Source organism: Homarus americanus, unplaced genomic scaffold (assembly GCF_018991925.1).
Source record: "Homarus americanus isolate GMGI-L3 unplaced genomic scaffold, GMGI_Hamer_2.0 scaffold2759, whole genome shotgun sequence".
Lineage (NCBI taxonomy): Eukaryota > Metazoa > Arthropoda > Malacostraca > Decapoda > Nephropidae > Homarus > Homarus americanus.
This window is the reverse complement of record NW_024748710.1, coordinates 239,519-258,735: the sequence shown is the minus strand read 5'-3', so window position 1 is coordinate 258,735 and position 19,217 is coordinate 239,519. Positions and strand designations below refer to the sequence as shown.

General features: G+C 46.5%; 1 protein-coding gene across 1 annotated transcript in view; it reads left to right on the top strand.

Moving 5' to 3' along the window:
- Positions 1 to 339: 339 nt before the first annotated feature.
- LOC121880385 (nephrin-like) overlaps positions 340 to 19,217 on the top strand; it is an 86,896-nt gene continuing 68,018 nt past the window's right edge. Inside the window, exons 1-3 of the mRNA XM_042387543.1 lie at positions 340 to 401; positions 1,155 to 1,342; positions 12,855 to 13,034. Of these exons, the coding sequence (XP_042243477.1) occupies positions 340 to 401; positions 1,155 to 1,342; positions 12,855 to 13,034 (430 nt within the window). The remainder of the gene's footprint in view (positions 402 to 1,154; positions 1,343 to 12,854; positions 13,035 to 19,217) is intronic.

The window sequence follows — 19,217 nt, the reverse complement described above, 5'->3', positions numbered from 1 at the left end:
ATTATTATTCAGAGGATAACTAAGTGATTGAGGTGGGTTTTTTTGTAATATGGCTAAAGGTATTGGCTGGGATGAGGTTAGGGTAGTGTGAACTGGGGTACGTTAGGGTAGGGTTGGTTAATTTAGGGTAGGTTAATTTAGGTTAGGTTGGGTTAGGTTAGGATATAGTAAGTTGGGGAAGGTTAGGTTAGTGTTGGGTAGACTAGGTTGGGGTAAGGTAAACATTAAAAGATGTGGGGAATACTGGCAACAGTATTCGAATGCGTATACGAATACATTAGAAAAGTATTCGTGAATATTCATGAGCAGAAATTTGTGTGAATATGCAGTAGAACAGAGATGAGCTTTCGTGACCTAAACCAGCACCCGGGCGTGAGCAGGTACCGGCAGCACCTCTCGTGGTAAGAGGTGGCGCGGGGGATTAGTCCACACCCATCCCGGGCGGACCAGCTTTCTAGGTTCAGGTCCACTCGGGTAACATTCATTTAAATCTTAAAAAAAAAAAAATCCTGACCTGATCCTCCCCCTTGACCTAACCACAACATTCACATTCCCCCCGTTACACAGACACTATAAGTACAGTTAAATACAGCACAAATTCGATGGTTCGTCACATGAATCGAATACGCATATATATATTTCAAATTTTCTTACTCGTGTATTCGAATATAAATACAATATCCCAAAACAAGATTCAAATGTATTCGAATTCTGATAAATATCCCGCCAGAGGTACTTATATCCTAATCCAAGTCTTAGAGTTTATAGCATCGTGTAATCTAACGAGCTTGTTTACTTGCTTCGTATACTTATTTCACTTGATACTTCTCATCATGATAAACAATGGATAGACTATTGACTGCTTGCACTTGTTTTCTTGCTACAAATTCATCAATTAGTTCTTGTCTGGTTACAGTGTTAAGGGTTCTTGTGGACAGATCAGGTTTTAATCAAGTGTTTTTGTTGTTGTGTTGAAGACTCTCTTTTATGGTATTCTTGGTAATGACGTCACCAATCATCAAGCGTCACCAGGTGTTATCGTACGTCACCAGGTATCCTCATACATTACCAGGTGTAATCAACCTAGTCTGACATATGTTGACTTACTCCTACAAGTGAGGTACAAGTGTCACTAATCAAGTCATGTGTTGCAGGTGTGTGGGCGGTGAGGTGCAGGTGTCACTAATCAACTCATGTGTTACAGGTGTGGACGAGAAGGTACAGGTGTTCCGCGTGAGGCCAGAGAGTGTGGAGGTGCGGGAGGGAGAGGACGTGACGCTGAGGTGTGAGGTGGACAACCAGCAGGGGAGAGCCCAGTGGACCAAGGACGGCTTCGCTCTAGGTCTGTACCGAACCTAACCTAACGTAATACAACCTAACCTAACGTAATACAACCTAACCTAAGGTATTACAACCTAACCTAATGTAACCCAACGTTTTCGGACCTTATGTAATCAAACCTTACCTTACCTCGAAAAGATTCAGTGGCTTGGTCGGGAGGCGGGAAAAATAACCCTCACTTCATCTTTAAGTCGGTCTCTGTATATTTCTTCCCTGTGACCAGATTGTGTCGTGGACTGGGGGAGAACAAGGACTGGTAATTAAAGTGTAATGAAGTGATACAAACAATAGGAGTCGTATTCTTCTTAAGAAAATATTAGGAGCGTTAATTAAAGGTGTGTGTGTGTGTGTGTAACTGAAGGAAGACTTACAGTATATTCTGGATCTCTTAATGTGAATAATTTTTTCCGCAGCTATTTGAGAAAATTCTGGTGGTTGGTTGAAAGAAAGTACTTCCTTGTATTGGTCACACACACACACACACACACACACACACACACACACACACACACACACACACACACACAAACGGACAATTCTGCTACGCCACATTTATGTACAAGGGACATAACTTATAAGCTCATAACACTTCCCCCCCTCTCTTTCTTTCTTTCTTTCTTTCTTTCTTTCTTTCTTTCTTTCTTTCTTTCTTTCTTTCTTTCTTTCTTTCTTTCTTTCTTTCTTTTCTTTCTTTCTTTCTTTCTTTCTTTCTTTCTTTCTTTCTTTCTTTCTTTCTTTCTTTCTTTCTTTCTTTCTTTCTTTCTTTCTTTCTTTCTTTCTTTCTTTCTTTCTTTCTTTCTTTCTTTCTTTTCTTTCTTTCTTTCTTTCTTTCTTTCTTTTCTTTTCTTTCTTTCTTTCTTTCTTTCTTTCTTTCTTTCTTTCTTTTCTTTTCTTTCTTTCTTTCTTTCTTTCTTTCTTTCTTTGCTTTCTTTCTTTCTTTCTTTCTTTCTTTCTTTTCTTTCTTTCTTTCTTTCTTCTTTCTTTCTTTCTTTCTTTCTTTCTTTCTTTCTCTTTCTTTCTTTCTTTCTTTCTTTCTTTCTTTCTTTCTTTCTTTCTTTCTTTCTTTCTTTCTTTCTTTCTTTCTTTCTTTCTTTCTTTCTTTCTTTCTTTCTTTCTTTCTTTCTTTCTTTCTTTCTTTCTTTCTTTTCTTTCTTTCTTTCTTTCTTTCTTTCTTTCTGATCAGACGTTATCCCTCAAAAATGCCATGAACTTCTCCATGTAATCTAATCCATGTCACACGTCACAGAAGGGTCAACCCCTATACACCCAGACCAAGAGACCAAGAGGAGTCATTTTCAGGTCATTCAGAGTGTTAATCCTTTGTTTGTGCTGATCCCTTTGATAAGATACCCACTGAAGGTGATCCCGACCTCTCGTCTCGCACAACAAAGAGCAACGTGTCATAATACTGAACGATAAAAGGCACATAATGCTGTATGGTCATCCTTCACCTCACCACAGCACTCAACGACACATTTATATAATGGTGGCACAAATTATTGATAATTAAACTCCTGTGAAATCATGGTTTGGTTTACGCTTTACGGTATTTAATTCTACCTCCTGGTGGATCTAAATGCATAGTTCTCTTCCCTGGACGACGAGAGTGAAAGCATCAGATGACAGTTATTACACCGAGTATATTTTTATGTACTGTGAAACCTTCATATAACGGACATTTATCGCCATATAATCCGTTAGATGGAGGGTTTCATATCTAATGGACCCTCGATATAACGGAATTTCCTCTCCATATAGTCCGTTAAATAAAGGTTTCACTGTACTGTATATGTTTTGATACAGGAAAAAACAAAACTGGGAATAATTTTTTTTTTCATAATCTACGATACCAAGCATCAGTGTTGAGATGATACGATAGTTTGATGGTGGACGATTGTGATGTCTTCTTGACCAGACACACTTAGTACTGTTGGTCAGACAAGATGACGGGTCAGTACGGGTCGGGTCTCTCAAGCCACAAGACCGCTCCCACACACTGACTATCTCCCCAAAAATAATTTCGAAGTCATATTCATTTCTGATAGTCCATGAACATTGATATTATTTGTATATTTCGATAATAATAATCTTAGCTACAATAAATGTTGGAGTATTAGATAACTAAGGTGCTTTTAATTTAGATGTTAATAGTATTTTCACAACACATTAGGAACTTCAGTACACTCACTATCTACTTAACCTACAGCCGACTGTACTGTACTTGATGTGTTCGTGAACACCAGTACGTTCACTAGTTTAGATTTAGGCGCGAGATAGGTAAACATTGGTTTGGAAATAGAGTAGTGGATTAGTGGAACAAGTTACCAAACATCATCATTAACTCAATTACACTGGGAAGCTTCACATATATAGGTTGGATGGATATATGACTAATAGGGGTTGGGTGTAAACGGCGCTGCCTAATATGGGCCAATAGACCCGTGCAATTTCCTCCATTCTTATGTTCTTCAGAGGTAATGAGTGAAAGATGACAGTGAGAGATAACGTGTGAGATGACAGTGAGAGATAATGTGTGAGATGACAGTGAGAGATAATGTGTGAGATGACAGTGAGAGATAATGTGTGAGATGACAGTGAGAGATAATGTGTGAGATGACAGTGAGAGATAATGTGTGAGATGAGTGAGAGGTAATGTGTGAGATGACAGTGAGAGATAATGTGTGAGATGACAGTGAGAGATAATGTGTGAGATGACAGTGAGAGATAATGTGTGAGATGAGTGAGAGATAATGTGTGAGATGACAGTGAGAGATAATGTGTGAGATGACAGTGAGAGATAATGTGTGAGATGACAGTGAGAGATAATGTGTGAGATGACAGTGAGAGATAATGTGTGAGATGACAGTGAGAGATAATGTGTGAGATGAGTGAGAGATATTGTGTGAGATGAGTGAGAGATAATGTGTGAGATGACAGTGAGAGATAATGAGTGAGATGAGTGAGAGATAATGAGTGAGAAATAATTAGTAAAATCTAGGTATTCTTCCTTATTACAAACATCAGTGTGTGCAACGTGTGTGTGTATTATTAAATTGATACTATATTCCAACATATATTTAACACTGTTGCCAGGCGAAATTATGTGAATCTTTTTCACCAATCACCTCCATTGTTACAATTCTACTCGGGATTCATCCAAAAACAATTAACTGTTATTACAATGGTGCCACATGTATTGTATGTGAACGTCAGAACAAAGGGTAAATGAATTCTTCGAGGCAACTGTACGTAAACCGAATGTGCAAAACATTAACCGGACGTGCAGTACATTAACCGGATGTTCACTACGTTAACCGGATGTACAGTGGCTAAAGCAACTATCTGTGTATACTTTGTGGGCAACAATATGAGACCGTGGACGGTAAATTTTGGTATATGAGGGCAGCCACTAGTCACACGTTAAATTTCGGAGCTTATCGACCACCCACCTGCACATATAGTTGTTTTAGCTACCGTACATTACACTACGTTAACCGGATGTACAGTACGTTAAGCGAACACTATCTATATTGGCTCACACACTCGACTGATTCGGTTTGCAGAAAATCATTGGTCTTGGTGTGAGGCAGAGAGTGATACCTTCCTTGTCCTGTGAGACCAGACTCTGTTGATGACGTTACCTTGAGCTCGGTATGGCTGTGTGGGAGAAAGGCTTCACTTACCATGACTTAGTAAGAGGCTTCACTTACCATGACTTAGTGAGAGGCTTCACTTACCATGACTTAGTGAGAGGCTTCAACTACCATGACTTACTGAGAGGCTTCAACTACCATGACTTACTGAGAGGCTTCAACTACCATGACTTAGTGAGGGGCTTCACTTACCATGACTTACTGAGAGGCTTCACTTACCATGACTTAGTGAGAGGCTTCAACTACCATGACTTACTGAGAGGCTTCAACTACCATGACTTACTGAGAGGCTTCAACTACCATGACTTACTGAGAGGCTTCAACTACCATGACTTACTGAGAGGCTTCAACTACCATGACTTAGTGAGAGGCTTCACCTTCCATGACTTACTGAGAGGCTTCAACTACCATGACTTACTGAGAGGCTTCACCTTCCGTGACTTACTGAGAGGCTTCAACTACCATGACTTACTGAGAGGCTTCAACTACCATGACTTACTGAGAGGCTTCAACTACCACCCAAAAGACTGATAACTGTTTACCTAGAATATTTCAAACTTGCCAGCAATTTCTACATTAATTATTTTTTGGGCGTCTACAGTAATTATTTTTTATATCTAATTAAATATAACTAAAGAGGTAAAATTTGTTTGAACATAAAACCCGTGTGAAATGGATTTGGGTTATTACTCAAGTGCCAAAGTGTTCTGTCCTTTGGTGGGGGGGGGGGAGGGTAGGAAGGAGGGAGGGGGTAGAGAGTAGAAAGAATTAGGAAGGAAGGGGGCGGTAGGGAGGAGGAGAAAGGAAGGAAGGAGCGGGTAGGAAGGAAGAAAGGAAGGAAGGGTAGGAAGGAGGGAATGAAGAAGAGGATATGGAGGAAGGAGGAGGCAGGGAGGATGAAGGAAGGAAGGAGGTAGAGAGAAAGATGTCGGAAGGATTGAAGTAGGTAGGGAGGAACGAAGGAGGGACGAGATAGAAGAGAAAGATAAAGTAAACATGGAAATAAAAATGGAAATAAGAAAGATAGAAGAAGGAAACAAGGCCGAATGAAGGAATGAAAGAGCATAACTACTTCTCTCTGGTAAAAAAAAAAGTCGAAAAGTTACTTGTGAAAATATTTGCATTTTTATTTTTGTCTTATTTTTTTTCTTCTTATTTTTTTGGTTGGGGGAGGGGGGAGGAGGAACCATCTTGAATCAGAAAGTTTTGTACCTTTTTTCTACGACTCGGTGCACCAGGGAGCTGTCGCAGTTCTTCCTCGTTCTTCCTATGTCCATCCTTCGTGCCTCCTATGTCCACCCTTCGTGCCTTCTATGTCCATCCTTCGTGCCTCCTATGTCCATCCTTCGTGCCTCCTATGTCCATCCTTCGTGCCTCCTATGTCCATCCTTCGTGCCTCCTATGTCCATCCTTCAGCCCTCCCTAGTGTCCATCCTTCAGCCCCATGTCCATCATCCTTCTGCGCCCTATGTCCAACCCCCTGCGCCTTGTCCATCCCTTCCGTGCCCCAGCATGTCCATCCTTCGTGCCTCCTATGTCCATCCTTCGTGCCTCCTATGTCCATCCTTCGTGCCTCCTATGTCCATCCTTCGTGCCTCCTATGTCCATCCTTCGTGCCTCCTATGTCCATCCTTCGTGCCTCCTATGTCCATCCTTCGTGCCTCCTATGTCCATCCTTCGTGCCTCCTATGTCCATCCTTCGTGCCTCCTATGTCCATCCTTCGTGCCTCCTATGTCCATCCTTCGTGCCTCCTATGTCCATCCTCAGCCCTATGTCCATCCCTGTGCCCTCCCATGTCCACTCCTTCCGTGCCCCATGTCCACCCCGTGCCCCTGGTGTCCATCCCTCAGCCCTATGCCACCATGTCCATCCCTCTGCGCCCTGTCCACCCTTCAGCCTCTATGTCCATCCTGTGCCCTTGTCCATCCTTCAGCCCTATGTCCATCCTTCTGTGCCTCCCATGTCCATCCTTCAGCTCCATGTCCATCCCCGTTCCCATGTCCATCCTTCGTGCCTCCTATGTCCATCCTTCGTGCCTCCTATGTCCATCCTTCGTGCCTCCTATGTCCATCCTTCGTGCCTCCTATGTCCATCCTTCGTGCCTCCTATGTCCATCCTTCGTGCCTCCTATGTACAGTCAAAGATAAAAGTCGTGTAGCGGTTTTGTCCGAAGATTAAATATAACTCGTGAAACATTATGAGAGCCCCCGACCACAAGGCAGAGCGCACCAAAAGTTTTAGCCCTTCGGCATATGTTTTCACCAAATTTCACGACACGACTTTTGTCTTCCATTGTACATCCTTCTTGCCTCCTGTGTACATCCTTCCTCTTACCTGCCACATTCATCCATCATTCCTCCCTCCCTCTTCGTAATTCCATCCTTCTTTTTCCTCCTATGTCCTTCTATGGGGGAGGTGGGGAGAGAGTGTACTTTCTTGTCACTTTCTACACGTCTCAAACTACTTTCCTCTGTTTATTTCATTATTATTATTATTATTATTATTATTATTATTATTATTATTATTATTATTATTATTATTATTATTATTATTATCATCATCATCATCTCGCTTCTTACCCTCTTTAATCTCTAACACAATTTCCTTTCCTCAGAAGTTCCCACATCTTTTAATCTAATCCCCCATAACACTGCCAGAGTTGTGGTAGTCGATAAGTTGTGAGACCAGATAGATGACCCTTCAAGTGCCAGAGGGCGTGGGGGGGGTGGGGGGAGGTAGGGTCAGGGATGATGGTACGTATAGAGAGTGACCTGGTGACCTGACCTTACTTGACCTGACCTTACCAAATCATACTTGGCCTGATCTTCTTAAACATGTGGACTGGCTGATGACAATCGTTGTTTTTAGTTATGTTAAATAAGTCCAAAGGCTGTGATATTATGTAGATTTTACGTAAAGTCCAGAAGCGGTGGTGAAGTTAAGTCCAAAATCGCCAGTGATATTAAATCCAGAATCGCTGATAATGTCAAGTCCAGAATTGAACGTTCACAAGCTGCGGGTGTTCGTACAGTGAGTTAGTTCTGAGTTGCGAAACTTTGAGTAAACTTGTCTGGCGAAGGTGCCATTAACTCCCGCCATCGGATATTAGTGTTGTAAACATCCCAAAGGTGTTGCCGGGTCCTGTAGTTTGTATGTTTCACGGCTGAGAGTAGAGTTACCCCTTGTCCTGATGGGCCCCAGTCCTATTAGACCCCATTCTTGACAGGTTCTGTTCTTGTCTCAATAGGTCCCAGTCTTAATAGGTCCCAGTCTCAATAGACCCCAATCCTAATAGGACCCGGCCTTACTGGAACCCGACCTAAGCTAAGCTAAACTAACCTAACCATTAGGTTTGTACCCATTATGACAGGGTTCCCTTAGGTCGTGGCCCCATTAGAATTGAACTACAATAAAAGGGGTTTGTTTCGGGTTAGGTCTATTAGTGTGGGGCCCATTAGAACTGATGTTGATGAAGACTGGGGTCCATCAACTGGGCCCCAATCCTAATAGATAGATTAGAAATGATTAAGTTGGGGACTCGTCAGGACCCTAGTGGTTAAATTAGTTCAGCTTAGGTTGGGACCCATTAGAACTGGGGTTATAATAGAAGTGAATTAAGTTAGGCTGGGGTCTATTATAACTGGGACCCAACTGACCAGTCCTCATATAGACCCGCTAGGGGCTAACACAGTGACCAGCTGCAGGTGGCTCGAGGGACTTAACTCATTGAAATATAGAAGCACAATATTGTAGACCCCGGGTGTGTTCGAGGAGGTCATTAAGCCGAGAAGAGGAAACCTTATTGGCCAATTACCAACTCCCATTTCATGATGTCGCCTAAGCAGAGCATTCTAATTGGTCACTGATTCCACCACTCCCCTCCCTCCCTCCTCTACCCTCCTCCCATCCCATCACCTCAAGTTCTGACACACAGATAACCAGTGACTGCATGAGGAGGAGATGGGAGGGGTTGGACAAATGTGTATGAAGCTCTAAACTTGACCTAGGTATTGGTTACTGTATTGATGTTTGTCCTTCATGTTTCACCGGACAACTTCTGCAGCCAACATAACCGCCAAGAAAGTTATACGACACCTTTGTGATGTTGTGGAACTCGCCTCTGGCCTTCTCTTTCACTGGTGGAAGTTAAGGATTCACTTTGTATATTCTCAGTCCACGAAATTGTACGTTTTAAGTTATTGTTGTTGCTGCTGCTCAGGTCGACTCGGCTCTGTAAGGTTACACGGGAGGAGGTCGACATGAAACGTTTTAATCAAGTGTGGAAGGTTACTGATTCACTTTATATAATGTGAGAGAGAGAGAGAGAGAGAGAGAGAGAGAGAGAGATATATACCGCATTTCTACTACTTGTTCCCCTTCCCCCTCCCTCATTTTCCTCTCACTTCATATATTTCGTCTTACACACTTCTCATCTCTTATCCTTACCTCCTATCTCTCTCTCTCTCTCTCTCTCTCTCTCTCTCTCTCTCTCTCTCTCTCTCTCTCTCTCTCTCTCTCTCCCTCTCTTTCTCTCTTTCATCCACTCGAAATGAAAGAAAATAAAAAAAATAATCAAAATATATATGTTTCTGTAGGTGATATTTTCTACGTAACTGTCCAGCCGACTTACACAACCGAGAGATATACAGTATAAACGGATAAAGGAAAGGGGGTGTGTGTGTTGGTGCCTTGGGGTGTGTCAGAGGAGAGTGTTAAGGGATTACTCACAAGGAATACCAAGCTACAACACCTCACAATACCTCACAATACCAATCAAGGCCTCACAACATCTCAAAATGCCTCACAACATCTCACAATGCCTCACAACACCTCACAATACCAATCAAGGCCTCACAACACCTCACAATGCCTCACAACATCTCACAACACCTCACAATGCCTCACAATACCAATCAAGGCCTCACAACACCTCACAATGCTTGCTGATGACTGTTGAGGGAGGTGATGCTTGTACAATGATGAGAGTTGGGTCTTGTTGAATGATCTCCACCACTAACTACCACTACCGCCCATCACCATTTACCGCCCATCACCATTTACCGCCCATCACCATTACCGCCCATCACCACTACCGCCCATCACCACAACCGCCCATCACCACTACCGCCCATCACCACTACCGCCCACCACCACTACCGCCCATCACCACTACCGCCCATCACCACTACCGCCCATCACCACTTCCTCACATTGACCTACCTCGACTACTTCCACCAGCACCAACCTCCTGGTCACTATCACCACCAAGCCACTACCAACACCAACCACCACTACCAGCACAACCACCACTACCAGCACCAGCCACCTACGCACACCAACCACCACTACCAGCACCAGCCACTACCAACGCAACCACCACCTACCAGCACCAACCACCACTACCAACACCAGCCACCACTACCAACGCAACCACCACTACCAGCACCAGCCACCACTACCAGCACCAACCACCACTACCAGCACCAGCCACCACTACCAGCACCAACCACCACTACCAACACCAGCCACCACTATCAACACCAGCCACCACTATCAGCACCAACCACCACTGCCAACACCAACCACCACTACCAGCACCAACCACCACTACCAACACCAACCACCACTACCAGCACCAGCCAACCACCACTACCAACACCAGCCACCACTACCAGCACCAGCCACCACTATCAGCACCAGCCACCACTGCCAACACCAGCCACCACTACCAACACCAGCCACCACTACCAACACCAGCCACTGCTACCAACACCAACCACCACTACCAACACCAACCACCACTACCAACACCAACCACCACTACCAACACCAACCACCACTACCAACACCAACCACCACTACCAACACCAACCACCACTACCAACACCAACCACCACTACCAACACCAACCACCACTATCACCATCACATAACCAATACCTACTACCATCTCGCCACCACTACCAGCAACAACAATAACCGCCCACAATCAACAACCAACACCATCACATACCAGCACCCACTACCTACCACCATCACATACCAACACCCACTACCTACCACAATCACATACCAACACCCACTACCTACCACCATCACATACCAGCACCCACTACCTACCACAATCACATACCAACAACCACTACCTACCACCATCAGCAATACTCGGTACACTAACAAACTCACTACAATTGAATTAGAACAACGTATTTCAGCAGGAAAGGGCGGCTGAGGCAACGGCGGGTGTGTTGGGAGAACTTAGATTAGGTGTGAAGTTAGTGTACGTCTGGTTACGTTAGGTTGGGTGTGAAGTTAGTGTACGTTAGGTTAGGTGTGAAGTTAGTGTACGTTAGGTTAGGTTAGGTTAGATTTGGTGTGAAGTTAGTGTACGTCTGGTTACGTTAGGTGTGAAGTTAGTGTACGTCTGGTTAGGTTAGGTTAGGTGTGAAGTTAGTGTACGTCTGGTTACGTTAGGTGTGAAGTTAGTGTACGTCTGGTTAGGTTAGGTTAGGTGTGAAGTTAGTGTACGTTAGGTTAGGTGTGAAGTTAGTGTACGTTAGGTTAGGTGTGAAGTTAGTGTACGTTAGGTTAGGTGTGAAGTTAGTGTACGTTAGGTTAGGTGTGAAGTTAGTGTACGTTAGGTTAGGTTAGGTTAGATTAGGTGTGAAGTTAGTGTACGTCTGGTTACGTTAGGTGTGAAGTTAGTGTACGTCTGGTTAGGTTAGGTTAGGTGTGAAGTTAGTGTAAGTTAGGTTAGGTTTTGGTTCCAAGAATTAGTGAGTGAGGTGGGAGTGAAGTGTGAGGAAGATTGTTGGGGAGGTGAGGGAGGGAGGGAGACAGTCGTGTGGTAGTGAGGGAGGGAGGTGGTAGTGAGGGAGGGAGGTGGTAGTGAGGGAGGGAGGTGGTAGTGAGGGAGGAAGATGGTAGTGAGGGAGAAGAAGATGGTAGTGAAGGAGAGAGAAGGTAGTGAGGGGAGAGATGGTAGTGAGGGAGGGAGGTGGTAGTGAGGGAGGGAGATGGTAGTGAGGGAGGGAGATGGTAGTGAGGGAGGGAGATGGTAGTGAGGGAGGGAGATGGTAGTGAAGGAGGGAGAAGGTAGTGAGGGAGGGAGGTGGTAGTGAGGGAGGGAGGTGGTAGTGAGGGAGTTATGACAGTATGGGGATAATGTGACACAGCAACACCCAATTAGCGTGTGTTTGTTTTACCCGGAGTGTGTCGACTGTGGTAACACCCTGAGTCAACACTGTATTGATGTAATGACAGAGTTGTGGTTGTTGCTGGAACACTGCCACTATCACCACCATTATCGCCACCACCACTACTACCACCACCATTATTACGACTACCATCACTACTACTACCATTAACACCACTACTATTACTACCACCACCACTACTACTACCACCACCACTACTACTACCACCACCACCACTACTACTACCACCACCACCACCACCACCATTACTACTACTACCACCACTATCACGACCACCACCATTACTACTACCACCACTATCACGACCACCACTACTACTACTACCACCACTATCACGACCACCACCATTACTACTACCACCACTATCACGACCACCACCATTACTACTACCACCACTATCACGACCACCACTATCACGACCACCACTACCACTAGTAACACCACCATTATCATCACTTCCACTTTCACCAATTCATCTACTCCCAGTACTATCACCAGTGCCATTACTACTACCACTACCACCACTACTACCACCAACACTCCTAACACCATCATCCCCTTCTCCAGGGTTTAAGCGCCACTAACACCATCATCTCCTCCTCCAGGGTTTAAGCGCCACTAACACCATCATCTCCTCCTGCAGGGTTTAAGCGCCACGTGCCCGGCTACCCCCGCTACAGGTACCTGGGGGACGCTAGTAAGGGTCAGCATTATCTGATCATCAAGGGCGTGACGTTGGAAGATGACGGGGAATACCAGTGTCAGGTCGGCCCTACCCTCACCTCCCTCCCTATCTGGACCGCTGCTAACGTCACTGTCATGGGTAAGTCCTAGCTGTCACTGTAATGGGTAGGTCCTAGCTGTCAGTGTCATAGGTAAGTCCTAGCTGTCAGTGTCATGGGTAAGTCCTAGCTGTCAGTGTCATGGGTAAGTCCTTGCTGTCAGTGTCATGGGTAAGTCCTTGCTGTCAGTGTCATAGGTAAGTCCTAGCTGTCACTGTCATGGGTAAGTCCTAGCTGTCAGTGTCATGGGTAGGTCCTGCTGTCAGTGTCATGGGTAAGTCCTTGCTGTCAGTGTCATAGGTAAGTCCAGCTGTCACTGTCATGGGTAAGTCCTAGCTGTCACTGTCATGGGTAAGTCCTAGCTGTCACTGTCATGGGTAATCCTAGCTGTCACTGTCATGGGTAAGTCTAGCTGTCACTGTCATTGATCCTAGCTGTCACTGTCATGGGTAAGTCTAGCTTCCTGTCATGGGTAAGTCCTAACTGTCTATCATGGGTAAGTCCTAGCTGTCACTGTCATGGGTGGTCTAACTGTCACTGTCATGGGTAAGTCTAGCTGTCACTGTCATGGGTAAGTCTACTGTCACTGTCATGGGTAAGTCTACTGTCACTGTCATCGGTAAGTCTAGCTGTCACTGTCATGGGTAAGTCCTAGCTGTCACTGTCATGGGTAAGTCTAGCTGTCAGTGTCATGGGTAAGTCCTAGCTGTCACTGTCATGGGTTCGTTCTAGCTGTCAGTGTCATGGGTGAGTCCTAGCTGTCAGTGTCATGGGTCCTAGCTGTCACTGTCATGGGTAAGTCCTGGCTTCCTCTTCATGGGGTCTAGTTCTCCTGTCACCGTGGGGGTTGGCTACCGCCTGCTTCTCCCGCCTGATCCTCCGCCTGTTCCTCCCACGCCTGCTCCTCCCACGCCTGCTCCTCCCGCCTGTTCCTCCCACACCTGCTCCCTGCTCCTCCCACCTAATCCTCCCACACCTACTCCTCCCACGCCTGCTCCTCCTGCTTCTCCCACGCCTGCTCCCTCCACGCCGGTTCCTCCCACCTGTTCCTCCCTGCTCCCTGCTCCTCCCTAATCCTCCCTACTCCTCCCACGCCTGCTCCTCCCACACCTGATTCTCCCGCCTGCTCCTCCCACGCCGGCTCCTCCCACAGTTTCTCCTCCCCTCTCCTCCCACCTAATCCTCCCCCTCTCCTCCCACACACAATACTCCCACCTGATCTCCCACACCTACTCCCACCTGCCTCCCTACTCCCTTTCTCCTCCCTTTCTCCTCCCCGCCTGCTCCTCTCCACACCTGTTCCTCCCACATTTCCTCCCATTCCTCCCACACCTTTCTCCTCCCACACTTTCTCCCTCCCCCCTTCCTCCCTCTCTTTCTCCTCCCCACTCCCCTCCCGACTGCTCCTCCCCCCTCCTCCCACACTTTCTCTCCCTCCCACCTGCTCCCTCCCCTTTCCTCCCACACCTCTCCCCCTTCTCCTCCCTACGCCCTGCTCCTCCCACGCCTGCTCCTTCCACACCTGCTCCTCGACTGCTCCTCCCACCTGCTCCTCCCCCTTTCCTCCACCTACTCCACCCACACCTCCCACCTGCTCCCACACCTGGTCTTTCCTCATGAATAAATTTAGAGTGATAATTATGAAGACCGAAATAATCGGGACAATCCAATGGTCCATTAGAACATTTCCTCCCTTCCTCCTTAGTCGTTAAATTCTCCCTTGTCTTGATGAGGGTAGTGTCTATCTTCTGTGTGGTGGGGGTAGTGTGTGGCTATCTTCCGTGGTAGGGTAGTGGCTCATCTTCTGTGGTGGGGGTGTGTGGCTCTATCTTCTGTGGTGGGGGTAGTGTGTGTCCATCTTCTGCGGGGGTGTGTGTCATCTCTGTGGTGGGGTAGTGTGGCCTCATCTTCTGTGTGTGTGTAGTGTGTGGCCCCATCTTCCGTGGTGGGGGTAGTGTGTGCCCCATCTTCTGTGGTGGGGTAGTGTGTGGCCCTCATCTTCTGTGTGGTGGGGGTAGTGTGTGGGCTCCATCGTGGTGGGGGGTGGTGTGTGAGGGAGTGTGTGGCCCCATCTTCCTGTGGTGGGGGCAGTGTGTGGCCCCATCTTCCGTGGTGGGGGTAGTGTGGCCTCATCTCTGTGTGGGGTAGTGTGTGGCCCCATCTTCCGTGGTGGGGGTAGTGTGTGGCTCTGTCTCCGTGTGGGGGTAGCCCCATCTTCCGTGGTAGTAGTGTGTGGCCTCATCTTCCGTGGTGGGGGGTAGTGTGGCCTCATCTTGCGTGGTGGGGGTAGTGTGGCCCTATCTCTGCGGGGGTAGTGTGTGGCCCCCTTCTGTGTGCTGTGGTGGGGTGGTGTGACTCATCTCCGTGGTGGGGAGTGTGTGTGGCTCTGTCTCTGTGTGTGGTGGGGGTAGTGTGTGTGTGGCCCTGTCTTCCGTGGTGGGGGTAGTGTGTGGCCTGTTCTGTGGGGGTAGTGTGTGGCTCTATCTTCCGTGGTGGGGTGTGTGTGCCTGTCTCCGTGGTGGGGGGTAGTGTGTTCTGTCTTCCGTGGTGGGGGGTAGTGTGGCTCTATCTCCGTGGTGGGGGTAGTGTGTGTGACTCTATCTTCCGTGGTGGGGGTGGTGACTCTATCTCCGTGTAGGGGAGTGTGTGACTCTATCTTCCGTGGTGGGGGTAGTGTGTGGCTCTATCTTCCGTAGGGGTAGTGTGTGACTTATCTTCCGTGGTGGGGTGTGTGGCTCTATCTTCCGTGGGGGGTGGTGTGTGACTCATCTTCAGTGGTAGGGTGTGTGACTCTATCTTCCGTGGTGGGGAGTGTGTGGCTCTATCTTCCGTGGTGGGGTAGTGTGTGTGACCTCATCTTCCGTGGTGGGGTAGTGTGTCTATCTCGTGGTGGGGTGGTGCCCGTGGTGGGGGTAGTGTGTGACTCTATCTCCGTGGTGTAGGTGTGGCTCATCTTCCGTGGTGGGGTAGTGTGCTCTATCTTCCTGTGTGGCTCATCTTCCGTGGTGGGGGGTGTTGTCTTGTGGGGTAGTGTGTGTGGCTCATCTTCCGTGTGTAGGGCTCATCAAATGTTAGAAATATTAGCATGACTTTAAAGTAATTTATGCAAGGCCCCAGAGAGAACGTTATCCCGTATGAACTAATAACTGACGTGTGACGATGTATTTTGATCTTTGTAGTGGTTTAGCGGACGAGAGGTAATGGTGGAGGAGACGGTCAGCACCTGAAGGAGTTTCTAGAATTGCACCAATATTGCTGGAGATGTTGGAGAGGTTATTTGCTGATACTAAGCAAGAAGATGGAAATGACAATGCACGGAACCTAACGGAATGTGACCTAACCTAACCTACCTAATTTAACTTCTTAACTGGAACCTCCGGCATATTTAGTAGAAATTGTATAAAGTATATCTAGTTACAGATATACAGCTGGTAATATGTTTGTGTTCACGGCTGAATAGCCTGGCTGTCTTTGTAGCCGTCCCACGGCTGCGTAGACTACCAGGCTATTCAACCAGTGACTGCTTAATAGCCACTGCGATATATGCATTATATATATAAAACCTTGTTCTTCTGTAACTTCTGACAATATCCTCGGTTATTTTCTCCCTTTTTAACATTTAATTATTTTGTCTGTATAATAAGAATAAAAATAATGTGATGGGATGTAGACCAAACTGGAATAACAGCCACTTCGAGAGTAGACGCTGTAGGAGTAGACGAACTGGGAAGTTACCTGAGGGTGGGGAGGGGGGTAGACACGTCACAATGCCTCCTCTGAAGACACTTGGTGTACAATCAAGGTACATGTAGCCACTGCCTTATGTATGAGTAAGACAAATAAAGACATTTGTTTAGAAGTGTGATAAGAGGCGGGTTAGCTGTATATTTTGGTGAGGCGGTGGAGTGGACACAACGTTGTCCTCATGTCTTAAGAGTTTCCTGGACACTCCCAGTTCACCCAGCTGTAAACGGGTACCTGACTTAATATTCAGGAAAGTGAAAGCGACTGAGTGCACTATCGGCCAGGCTGTCTCCTTGCGCACTGAAAGCTTAAGTGGTCACTATACCACTAAGCTGTCATGACTTAGCCACTAGGATTCACTTAGCTGTTTTCAGTTTTCAGGTTGTAGATTGATGGAAGAACAGGGAGAAGGATGACCAGCAACAAATGAAGGTGTACACGGTGAAAATATTTACTTTGACTATTAATACAGGATTTATGGAGCCGTTTTATACTTCAACAAAATGTGACACAAACTCGAACTTCTTAAATCTCAGACCTTATCGTTTCGCTGTCTCTTTATGACCTGACCTGACCTGACACAGCATACGTGACCAAACGTAAACTGAGTCGAGCTTTATTATCCACCGTTCCAAAGCACCTGACGGGATATATATAGAAATTGGTTCTGGTTGTCTGTTTGTGTTACATTGAAGTTTGGTGTTAATTAGAACCAGTTAGTCCATTTAGGCGTGTCTCCCCTGAGTAATGTTGACACAGTCTAACGCATATCTGATGGTGAGTAGTGAGGGTGGTGGTGTAGGGTGAGGGAGGGTGGTGGTGGACTGGTGGTGTTGGGTGAGGGTGGTGGTGTAGGGTGAGGGTGGTAGTGTAGGGTGAGGGTGGTAGTGTAGGGTGGGTGGTAGTGTAGGGTGAGGGTGGTGGTGTAGGGTGAGGGTGGTAGTGTAGGGTGAGGGCCGTAGTGTGGGGTGAGGGTGGTGGTGTAGGGTGGGAGGGTGGTGGTGTTGGGTGAGGTGGTAGTGTAGGGTAAGGGGTGGTGGTGTAGGGTGAGGGTGAGGGTGGTGGTGTAGGGTGAGGGAGGGTGGGTGAGGGTGTAGGGTGAGGGTGGTAGTGTAGGGTGAGGGTGGTAGTGTAGGGCGAGGGTGTAGGGTGAGTTTGATTATTTTCTCTCTTCAAGATGAGCAGAAAACGATAGATCATCCACTCAACCAGACAAGAATCCACCGTAGCAGAGATGAGGGTGAGGGGTCGCGTTTACCCACCCTGACACTGCGGGTTGTTTTCCAGCTAAACACTGAGGGTTACGAGGCCGTCGGAGCACTGTAGGTGGACTGACAAACGGCTATGGAGTTGTCTGCTGCAGGAAGGAGTGTTTTGACGTACAGTACTTGTTGTCTACCACCACCCGGGACTAGAACGCATCGACTGTCAGTGCCGCCAGCAGTTAGGAACACGATAACTCTTAAAAAAAAACAATTAATTATTTAAATTCTGTCTGAGAATCAAATTGTCATTATTCTCCAGAATTATGGATCCGTGAACTGTGTCGTGGTGTGTGGTATTTACCCACTTTGTGACATCTTTGTTTCCTTTTAGTAACAAAATTCACTGTGTCTGTCTGTCTGTGTCTTCCAGACAACGTTAGGATCGTTGCATCTTCATGAATATACAGTTTATTGCGGGTCATCTTCCGTTCAGGAAGAACATCAACTGGTGATGGCACTCAGTGGGGTCGCGGCTGGCGGGAGATGTGTTCCCCCGAGTCTCTGTGTTAACTTCACGAGAGGAACACATCTTCCACAACTCCTCCTTTAACAACATGCATTACGTCTGTGTCTGAGGTGTGATTCCTTATCTTTAACGAGCTCTTACAGAGTCTCATCCCTGCAAGCTGGGCACCTCGCTTATCCTGAGCTGCAGGTCGGCTATATCACAACTTTTAAGGTGTACGGGGGATATAACTAACGCTCACAGCTCTTAGCACATAAACTTGCTGGCTTCGGCTTGTACTATAGTCACCAGGGGAAGTTATATATGGAACCGCCTTCTAAACATCGCCTAGGGGGAGGTTGTGTGTTGAGGCTCCAGCAACACCCTCAGAGGTAGTTGGTCATACACACACAATAGTAAACTGACGGTACGAAATAATTTGGAACATTTGTGTTAGGTATTGAAGAAGAATTAAGTTTTCCCTTTATTTGTTGTCCCCCTCCTCCTTATCTTTATCTTGTTCTATTTCTTCATTTCTTCCTCCTCTCCATCATCCTTTTCCTCTTCCTCGTCCCTTTCCTCTTCCTCTTCCTTCTCCTCGATGTAAGAGGATGTAGAGGAAAGTAGAATTGAGTTAACTGTATTGTTAGGGTTGGTAGTGTAGGAAAAGTGGCCAAGGGCATGGCAGTACTGAGAGAGAGAGAGAGAGAGAGAGAGAGAGAGAGAGAGAGAGAGAGAGAGAGCATTTTGTTTAAGATGTTGGTTCAAGT